The sequence below is a fragment of the Zea mays genome, chromosome 5, assembly GCF_902167145.1.
Source record: "Zea mays cultivar B73 chromosome 5, Zm-B73-REFERENCE-NAM-5.0, whole genome shotgun sequence".
Classification (NCBI taxonomy): Eukaryota; Viridiplantae; Streptophyta; class Magnoliopsida; order Poales; family Poaceae; genus Zea; species Zea mays.
Genome location: NC_050100.1, coordinates 52,473,765 through 52,484,267, shown reverse-complemented (window position 1 = coordinate 52,484,267; position 10,503 = coordinate 52,473,765). Strand labels below are relative to the sequence as shown.

The 10,503-nt window shown below is 48.1% G+C and overlaps 1 protein-coding gene across 9 annotated transcripts; it reads left to right on the top strand.

The window, feature by feature from the left end:
* Positions 1 to 3,848: 3,848 nt before the first annotated feature.
* LOC100276804 (uncharacterized) lies at positions 3,849 to 9,394 on the top strand. 9 transcript variants are annotated; one of them, XM_035967882.1, is made up of 6 exons: positions 6,778 to 7,600; positions 7,700 to 7,719; positions 7,832 to 7,859; positions 8,078 to 8,265; positions 8,634 to 8,694; positions 8,825 to 9,394. In XM_035967882.1, the coding sequence occupies exons 1-6, from the start codon at positions 7,580 to 7,582 to the stop codon at positions 8,942 to 8,944; spliced, it is 438 nt and encodes a 145-aa protein (XP_035823775.1). In that variant the 5' UTR covers positions 6,778 to 7,579; the 3' UTR covers positions 8,945 to 9,394. The 9 variants fall into 9 exon arrangements, with proteins under 9 accessions (XP_035823780.1, XP_035823774.1, XP_035823781.1 ...); XM_035967886.1 differs by having other exon boundaries at positions 8,818 to 9,394; XM_035967881.1 differs by lacking the exon at positions 6,778 to 7,600 and adding an exon at positions 3,850 to 4,025 and having other exon boundaries at positions 8,634 to 9,394.
* Positions 9,395 to 10,503: the final 1,109 nt, after the last annotated feature.

Genomic DNA, 10,503 nt, shown 5'->3' with positions numbered 1-10,503 from the left:
TGGGTTGGGATTTTTGGGATGTCACAGGTGACGAAGTCGTGTCGGGGACGGACTGCACCGTTATCTCAGGTACGAGGCTAACGCCCAGCAAGTCCTTTGCGAGCATGCTGGCGTCGTCTGTCTGCTTGGGGTTGGCGTGTTGCGGGGAAACGACGCTCGTCTTCGTCTCAGACGCGAAGTCAACGCCCGACGTGTCCCCCGCTGGGGCGCCGGCGCCGTCGACTCGCTCGACAGCCGACGAGGTGCCGCCTCCTGCTTGGCCATGGTTGCCCCGCCTCCTCCTTCGTCGGCGGGGAAGGTGACGGGACAGACCCCGATGCTGTTCTTCCGTCACGCGGGGAAGACATCGTCGATTCCGCCGCCGGCAGGCGGGCTGACGGCCGCCATTGTCGTTGTCGCGCGACGGAGGAAGGAGTATCATGTTGTAGCTGCCATCGAGGGACATGAACTCAAGACTCCCGAAATGAAGCATCGTTCCGGGTTGGAGAGGTTGCTGGAGACTACCCATTTGGAGCTTGACGGGAAGCTGTTCGTCAACACGCAGCAGTCCCCTACCTGGCGCGCCAACTGTCGACGTTTCGACCCTGGGGGGTCTCTGGACCGACGAGTAAATTGTCGCTGCGTGTCCCAGCCCAGATGCGTCGGCGCGAGACGGAGCACAAGGGGGATCAATAAGGGGAATCGTGGCCTCGTGTTGTCCTGTGCCCAGGGCGGATGCGCTTGCAGTAGGGGGTTACAAGCGTTCGCGAGGGAGAGAGAGCCTGTGCGCCAGCCCGTCCTCCCGCGCGGCCACCTTCTCGTACGAGGGCCCTGGACCTTCCTTTTATAGATGTAAGGAGAAGGCCTAGGTGTACAATGGGGGGTGTAGCAATGTGCTAACGTGTCTAGCAGAGGGAAGCCAGAGTCCTATGTACATGCCGACGTGGCTGTCAGAGAGGTTTTGGCGCCCTGTTCATGTGATGTCGTGGCCGTCGGAGGAGCGCTTGAGCCCTGTAGGAGCACAGCTGTCGGAGCTGTCGGGTCCTTGCTGACGTCTCCTTGCTTCCGTAGGGGGCTGAGAACCGCCATCGTCATGGAGCACACGGGGAGCCAGATGGGACGCCGGTCTTGTTCCCCGTAGCCTGAGCTAGCTAGGGGTAGGGTAATTATGTACCCCCTGCGGCGTGGTCGGTCCGAGCCCGAGGTCGGGCGAGGCGGTGACTCCTCCGAGGTCGAGGCTGAGTCCGAGCCCTGGGGTCGGGTGAGGCGGAGACCGTCTTCCGGAGTCGAGGTTGAGTCCGAGCCCTGGGGTCGGGCGAGGCGGAGACCATCGTCTGAGGTCGAGGCTGAGTCCGAGCCCTGGGGTCGGGCGAGGCGGAGACCGTCTTCCGGAGTCGAGGTTGAGTCTGAGCCCTAGGGTCGGGCGAGGCGGAGACCGTCGTCTGAGGTCGAGGCTGAGTCCGAGCCCTGGGGTCGGGCGAGGCGGAGCTTCCTATGGCGCCCGAGGCTGGACTTGGCTGCTGTCAGCCTCACCCTGGCGGGTGGCACAACAGTCGGAGCAGCGCAGGCGGCGCTGTTTCCCTATCAGGTCAGTCAGTGGAGGGGCGAAGTGACTACGGTCACTTCGGCCTTGTCGACTGAGGAGCGTGCGTCAGGATAAGGTGTCAGACGATCCTTGCATTGAATGCTCCTGCGATATGGTCGATTGGCGAGGCGATCTGGCCAAGGTTGCTTCTCCGCGAAGCCTACCCGAGCTGGGCCTCGGGCGAGTCGAAGGTGCGCCTGTTGCTTGAGGTGACCCTCGGGCGAGGCGTGAATCCACCTAGGTCTGCTGTTCCTGCCCGAGGCTAGGCTCAGGCGAGGCGAGATCGTGTCCCTTGAGTGGGCGGAGCTTTGACCTGTATTGCGCCCATCAGGCCTTTGCAGCTTTGTGCTGATGGTGGTTACCTGCCGAGTTTAGGAGTCTTGAGGGTATCCCTAATTATGGTCCCCGACACCATTGTTCGACACCTCTGAGTCCAACGATCGACAGACCAAATCCTCGACGACCCGTGTAGGATAAACTCGAGAGCAGCCAACCCTTATTGAACTAGTCCAACGAAGACCATCAGACCATAGTCCATGGTTTGACGCCCCCTGTTCCTAGTCACAATGGTTACCTGACACTCGGACCCCCTAGATGAATAGCGTGTCCATCTTGTATGACACCACGATTTCCATAGTCGTCAAACCAAAGACCATAGATCCAACACATTCTAGAGAGCGCCTAGAGAGCAGTAGGACTAGTTCGACGACCACTGTTGGACCAAACTCCAAGGTTCGACAATCTCTCTATTAGTGTACTAGGGTTAGCCATCAGACTAACACTATTGCAGTCTGATGCCCCTAATCATTAGGATGCGACACCTACTATTTGTCTCATTTCTTCACAAACACTATGGTTTATGAGTTAGCCTAAATTAGTGATATCTAAGGTGGTTTTGATAACTTTAGGTTCTAATATAGATTATGAGTTCATCTCACATAATGATATATAAGCAACTGACTTGAACCTTGAGTTCTCCTCTTAATAGTATAACTACTTATCCTAAATCTCATAACCGGTAAAAATGTCCTAGCTTATCTTCCTACCATATTTGCTTCTGTAACATCAATAATCTTTCTAGATCCAACAATTTCAGGCACCCCATTAGCCTTACTTTTGTCAATCCTTTTCCTTTTATAGCATACATTCACCTTTATGGGTTCCAATCTATATCATTCATAACACTTATAATATAGAATATAGGTTACGCCACTTGATTGTCTCGATTATGAAAATCATACATGGAGCTTTTAGTGGAGTCTTAGATAATTAGAGTTGAGGGTGCAAAAAACGATTTTTGGGATAGTTGAGACAAAAATGGACCTGACCCGATTCTCACACCTATCATGAAACACTACAAGTTCATTGGGCCAAATAACAATTTGTATTCCCAGGCTAGGCATATGCCCCTTCTTGTCTAGAGTGTGTTTGGTTTGGATTTTGGCTTTGACTTTTACCACTAGATTTTGGGTTCTAGCTTTTAAAGCTTTTTTGTCTAAGGTTCTATTTGTTTAGGTATAATTAGCTTTCTAAACTCACAAAACTAAAAAAAATCCATACCACTAAACTTTTGAGCTTCTCTATAATTTTTTTGAACGTGTAGCTTTTTTTGAAATACTAAATAAAAACTAGGTTCTTGTTTCATGCTGATTAGGGATGGCAATAGGGATTTTCCGTCGGGGAATGGCCCCCCATCCACGTCCCCGTCCCCAGGAACGTTCACGGGGGAGCTTTTTCTCCCATCCTCATTCCCGTCGGGGAATTTATCCCCGTGGGGAATCCCGCGGGAAATCTGTCCCCGCTAGAAATATAATATTTAAAAATAAATTTAAATTGATTGTATCAAAGTAATACAAATTTAACAAACAAGATTGAAAATTCCAAGAGACATCTACTTTAACTTTGCTATTTTATAACATGTCATGTATTTAGTTTTTACTATAATTTTAACTAGTAAATTGACTAACTTGGATAAAAAAGTTTCGTGGGGCGAGTACACGGAGAACGGGGACAGGGGATGGTTCTCCATCTCTGTCCTCGCGAACCTGACGGGGATTAAATTTCCCCCATTTAGCTCCTCGCGGGGACTAAATTAGTTTCATATCCGTCCGCTAAGGGCTTATTCGGCTACCATATGGATTTGAAGGGATTGGTATATATTGAGAAAGATTTTGACTTACTAGGGATTGAAACCATTTCAATCTCTATTAATTCATATGAATTGGGCTAGAACCGAACAAGCACTAATACGTGAATTCCCCACGGGCTCTAACGCTGATACATGCTCAAATAAACGGTCACAGGCTGTTAGGCGCGCCACCCACCTCAGCCGCTCGCAAAACCCTCTCCTCTCGAGAAGCAGCGCGGCGGAGACCGGAGAGAAGCAGTCGGCAGCCGGGAAGCCCGTCGCGTGCCTTTCTTCCTCAACGTGCCATGATTAACGAAATATTTGAGCACTGGGGTTCGTATCGCACGCCGAGATCTTCCCTTTTGTTTTTTATTCTCCGATCGTGCCCGCATTAGTGGATATTAGGGTGCACCGCGCTGCTTGTATTTTGTCTCTATCTCGTCGTTTGCTAGTTTTTGCTACCAATCGGGATGCTGAGCTCAGTGTAGAAAGACTGAGAGGTTCGATCAGCCTGTTCACCCCCTAGGGTTCGTAGATGACCTTAGTGCGATGTTTTGTTTCCCTTGTTTGTCTCGGTTTGTTGATTGGGGAAAGGTTTCGGTTATTTATTACTGAGTGAGGCTGGTTGGTTCAGGTCAAGGCTACGACTTGTCTGCTACTGTTATTCAGCAGTATGTATTGCTGTTTGCCACTATAAATTTTGGTTTATTGGTGTGATTCAGTCTCGTAATTCCATGAATTTAGGGATGGGTGATTTTAGCTTATGCAGTCATTGCAGCAGTGGTGCATGGTAAATTAGAATGCTCCAAGACTGACAAGGTCGAGGGAGACAATTTTAGGTTTTCAGCTTTTCATGAACTGTAGGAGGTTTCCTATCAAATCAGATAAACGGATGCTGAATCACAAGGTGCTTGTGTGGCCTTGACATTACAATTTCTCCAATGGTTCTAGTCAACAACTTTGGTTACATTGTTCTCACGTTCTTGCATTCTCTCACTGTATAAATGCAACCGAATGTTAGCACTGCCAACGGCCTATTTTCCTACAATTTGTGATGTCAATGGTTTATCTTACTTATTATGGATACTAAAAGGTGTGCTAACTATAGATGGACAAACGGGCGGCACGACCTGACCCGACCCGGCACGAGCCCAACTTAGGCACGGCACAACAGGCTCGTTTACATAATCGGGCCGGGCCGGGCCGCCCGACGTGCTCGCCTCCAGGCCCAAGCATGCCACGCTGGATTGTTAAACGTGTCGTGCCGGCCCGAGAGCACGCAAGCACGTTAGGGTCGTGCTGACCCGAAACCCTAAACTCAATCAACATGTCGCATGCCTCTACGGTCACAGATTACAAACCACAATATTACAAATTAAATTACATGTCTAGCACCAAAATATAACACATTACAAACCAATCACAACACATAACACATTATTAAATTTGAGCTGGTGCAATGGCTGCCTCGTTAAAAACCTATTTAGGTAAAACTCACACCTCATGAGAAACCCTAGATAGGAAAAGAGTACAACCCAGCTCAACAATTTCATTATTTCATCACTTAGTTCATCACAGACTTTACATGTCCAGAACCACATGACATAAACCCACATTACATGTCCACAACATACTAATTAATGAATAAATCTCTGAAGGACTCTTCCAGGGTTTTATCTTCTGTTGTGTGTTGCATTCTTGCATCTGCTGCCTCCCAGTCCTTTAGCAAGGAAAGCATCTCCACCATTCCTGAGCCAAGTCGACGACGCCGCTCCTCAATGACCCTACCTGCAAGACTAAATGCTGATTCTGAACTCACAATAGAGACAGGAACTGAAATGATATCTTTAGCTAGGATTGAAAGTACTGGATAAGTTAGTTTATGGTCATGCCACCAATCTAGGAGATTGAATTCATCATCAAACTTCTGAACAGTGTCACTATCTAGATAATCAGCTAGTTCAGAACCAGAAATACCATGAGTGCTTGCTGCATGAAGCAAAACACTAGCATATGTTCTTCTTGAGAGTTCAGGACCCATGGAAGAACTGCCACTGGCACCAAAGGCACCCAGACCAGCACCCAGTGCCATTGAAGAACTACTACCAATGCCATATGCACCAAACACCAAATCCCAAGCATATTTGCTCTTACCTTCACCAGGGGTAGCATTTGAAGTCCTCTGCAACCTAACAGAACCAAATTTATCATCATATTTATTAAATAAATCAGATAAATCAGCCCTCACAGAAGTTAGATATCCAGAGTAATCAGAATGAGTAAGCTGAGACATCAGTGCAAGCACATTGTTGAAACCTCTCATTTTAGCTCTAGGGTCAAGTATAAATGCAAATGCATATAGCAAAGGAATTGTACCCCAATATTTTAAGAATTTGTCTTTCATTGGGACAACTATATGTCTAAGCAAGTTATCATTCTCATACATGTTCATGTGCTTATTAATATGAAGAATGTGGTGCAACATTAAAGGTGATGTAGGGTTAAAGAAGCAAAGACAGAGGGATTAGGGTTTAGGGTTTAGCGAGTTCATACCTTAGCTGAATGTCGGAGCACCAGTTTCGTCGGCGATTACCAAGAACAACGCAGATCAGGACAGAGAAGATCCAGCGACGGCAGATCCAGGGACACAGAGACAGAGCCTGATAGAAGAACAGAGAGACTATGAGCACAAACACACGATATAGATGGCCAAACAGGGAGAGGATGTGTAAAGCTTTACCTTACCAGATCAGATCTAGAGCCGGAGGCAGATCCACAGACCATCAGTGATGGAGAGGACAGAGGAGAGGCAGATCCACAGATCCAGTACACCGGAGTTCATAGAAGAGGAGGGGGAAGCGCTAGGGAATGGGGATACTGTTACCGACGACGTGCCGAGGACGGAGCATCCAGGAAGCACGGCGGCCGACGGCCAACACCTCGACGTCGACGGAAGCTGGGTGCCTCTTTGCCTCGTCGAGGCCGTGAGGGGGGTGGACGGGCGACGGTCGACGGGGCGACGCAGCGAGGCTGCGAGCGCGAGGGATCCGAGGGGAGAGCCGAGGGGCGACCGGGCGAGGGCGAGCGGAGGGGACGAGACGAGGGGGCGACTGGCGGTCGGGTCGTGTGAGACTGTGAGTGTGCGGTTAGGTTAGGGATTTAGGGTTCGGGCCAATCGGGCTTACCGTTTTAATCGGGCCGTGTCGGGCCGGCACGACGTGCCTAGATCACGGCCCAAGCCCGGCACGGGCATAGTGTCGGGCTGGCACTAGCCCGTTTACCATCGGGCCGTGTCGGGCTTAGGCACGATGAAACGTGCCAGGCCTCGGACCGGCCCGACTGACCCGACCCATCTGGCCATCTCTAGTGCTAACATTTCTAGGAGTTGTAGTCAGATCTGGAGCGACAGTGAAGTGTGACCCATGAGAGTTCTAGTGCCATGTTTCACAGGTTGGTTTCTACTTGTAATGACCGCTATTGGTTTATCTTATTTTTGTGCAGTTCCTGTTTTTGACTTTTCAGTTGTTGGTCTTTTAAGATAGCATTACATGATAGAAAGGGGAATGAGGATGTGAGAGTTTTTGTGAAGGTTGATGGAAAAGAGTTTTGGATTGGAAAACTATCAGTTGACAAATACCCTCAGTGTAAAACTAGTTTGGTATTCGAGAAGGAGTTCCGGATCGATGGGATCGAGGAACGGGAACGTGGTACGTTGTATGCTACTAAAACTAGGATTTAACACTACTGGAACTAGATTGTTCCCACGTTTCCGGAATGGAACGAACGTTCCCAGAACGAGGAACGTGACCAAGTTCCCAGTCCCAGTTACTAAGGTTTGAGTTACTACACACCTCGAAAACCAGCACCATCTCTGCCCTTGGCTACAAATGTTGGCATTGCAAGAGAAAGTATCCTTTCATTTTACTTTGTTCAGTATTTTTAGAGAAGCCTGAACACAACTTTCTTTTCCCTAACAACTTCTCTGTCATTTATCATAAATATGATAGTGTCACAAGTACCAAAGAAGGTAATGATCTTGTTCTTCCAGTATTGGACATCCCTAATGTTTTTTATCACTTGGCATAAACAACATGGTGATTGATGTTTCAAATGATGAATCTGATGAGGAGGTTCCACAGGCTATTCCATTATTCCCAAAAGCAGATGGTATATATCCTTGTTCTATGTGCATTTTGGTTAAGAGTTAATATTGCATTTCTCTCTGCATTGTGACTAATTCATAGATATACATATACATGCTTAGTTTATGGTGCTATTTATCCGATATCCTCATTGTATATGTGACATAACTCACCAAATTAGATAATATGAGCTCCCATTTGGATCCTTGAAGCACTCACATGCTTAACATTGTTTACATTCAGATGATAAAAGCAAAGAAAGTAAATGTGATGTGGAGAAGCCTGCTGCTACTGAGTCCTCTAAACCGAAGGTTAGCTTGGAGGAAACAAAGGATCCTGAGAAGCATGAAGTTGATGTTGGTGGCACCGACGATGATGAAAGTGACGAAGACTTTGTTGATTCAGAAGAGGGTGAATCAGATGATGACGAGGTTGGTATAAGTGATGAATCATGACTGAGATATCATTTCCTCCATGTTTCAGTTTTTTCTCTCATCTCTAGATTGTTTTACTGTGATACCGGTATAAAATATTGAGTGAACTATCAAAGTCATTTTGTTATATTACTGAAGGTAACCTAGGTAATCATATATTGTGGACCAGATTTCTTATGTATACGATTATACTTTTTTTTCTTATGTTTATTATACTACTATTGGTATGAATGTGAGAGTTCAAATGAAGAAGATGAATACTCTCCAAAGGTGTGAGCATTTTAAGTCGCCTTGTCCTTTTTTTTTTGACATTCCCTTAAACTTTATTTTGTATGATATTCTGATGTTAGTTTTTTTTTATGCAGAGTACTAAGAGCAAGAATAGGCCAAGCAGCCTCACCCTTGAAGACACCTCCAGGGAAAAAGGCAAGGATCACAACACCGTCTGTGGGCAAAAAAAACCTGCTGAGAAGTGTTACATTCGATCGCAAACTTGTATAGCTCATAGTTCTTTTCCATGGCACTGGAACCTCAATTTGTGATGTGTAGTTTGCAGTTAGTGATGATGCTAAGAAAAATATCCACGTCCATGTCGAAGTTGGTGAAGACGGCTCGCTCAATCATTGACAACTACAAGCAATCCACTGGTCATAGCTGCAAGTCGTGCAGCAAGTAATTTTCTCGCCTCGTGCGGTCGAAGCACAGTGCTCATTGCAAGATCAAGGTGAAGCAAGCACAGTGCTCATTGCAAGGTGAATTATAACCAGTGCTCATTGCAAGGTGAAGCTAGTGATGATGCTAAGAAAAGTACCAGAATTTTTCTCACACATGGGCGTCCTTTTTGGTCGTGGACTTTCTACTCGTCCGTTAGTCTGGAAACTCATTGCAAGCTGAAGCACAGTGCTCGAAAGTGAAGTAGCATTCATGGACTATGTTAGGGACGTTCGTTATTAGGCAAGTGAATTGTGGGTTTGCGTTTACTGCTACAAACGGGCTCTAAGGCAGCATCAACAGAATGCTATTGCTTATTGCGGGTTGTTGGAAAGTTGCTGTTTTTTCTGCTCAACAGAATGTGTAATTGAGATTTTCTTGAATTAGAAAGTTGTTGTTTTGCAGCGTGTATTGATATATAACCCCTCATTTCCTTCCTTACCGTGCATTGCTTAGTGATATTGTTAAAGTTCTGAACACAAACGCATTATATATAGCATGCTTGTTAGAACTGGACGGATTTTCAGGAATCATCAACAACCTTCTATATTAAAAATGGTAATTTGAATGATACGAAATGTACATAAAAAATGGAACTACTCTTTTAATGGCAATGCACTAGAATGGTAGTCAACTAGTCAGTAGTCATGATGGTCGATAAACATGAAACCGCATATGAGATGAGAAAGTATCCAAAGTAGCCTTTAGAAGATTTTTTTGCGCTTCAACTCTCGTCGTTGCTGATGCTTTGTCCGCATGTTCTTCTTGCATGCATGTCCGGTCTTGGCGTTGCCTTCATCTACCAAGCTTGCGTGCTCACGATTCTTGGCGCTCATCGTGATGCCATGGACAGGAGTTCACTCTCCCCGCGCTCCCATATGCTCCATTCTGCAGAACGCTGCCGTACGTGAAACTCTGCAACTTCCTTTCATCTATCGGACCACCGCACGCTCATGCAACACGCCGCGCCGGTCTTCCTCCGCCTTGTTAAACACGGCGGACGACACGATCCCTGTCCACACGCCGGGCCAGTGGTAGGCCTGGCGGCAGAGGGTGTGCGCCACCTGGTTCCCCTCTCGGTACACGTGCCTCACGTCGCATTCTTGGAAACGGCGAAGCAGTCCATGGATCTCCTCCTGCAACGCCACGGGGATCCGCGTCTGCGTGTCCTCGCCGCGGAGCAGCTGTACCAGCACGAGGTCGTCGCCCTCGACCACCAGCCGCTGCAGGTTAAGCCCAAGCGCCAGGCGGAGGCCGCGGATCATCGCGCGCGCCTCCACTATGCCCACCGTAGAGTGCTCCGTCGGCTCGGCGAACGCGAGCACGACGCGGCCGGCGCTGTCGCGGATGGCGCCGCCGATGCTGGCTCGCGCCGAACCATCGTGGTAGACGGATCCGTCGAAGTTGAGCTTGCACCAGCCGCGAGGTGGCGGCGACCATTGCACCAGGACGACGCGGCCAGGATGGTACGCCCGTGCCCATGGAGAAAGCTGTGGCGCAGGGTGGCATAGATTGGAGGTGGAC

Bases quoted from the DNA above. Each gene is read 5' to 3' on its own strand.
- LOC100276804 (XM_035967881.1), top strand. From the start codon at position 3,998: ATGATTAACGAAATATTTGAGCACTGGG. The intron at 7,720-7,831 runs GTAATGATCTTG...GAGGTTCCACAG, and splicing joins TGTCACAAGTACCAAAGAAG to GCTATTCCATTATTCCCAAA. The intron at 7,860-8,077 runs GTATATATCCTT...GTTTACATTCAG, and splicing joins ATTATTCCCAAAAGCAGATG to ATGATAAAAGCAAAGAAAGT.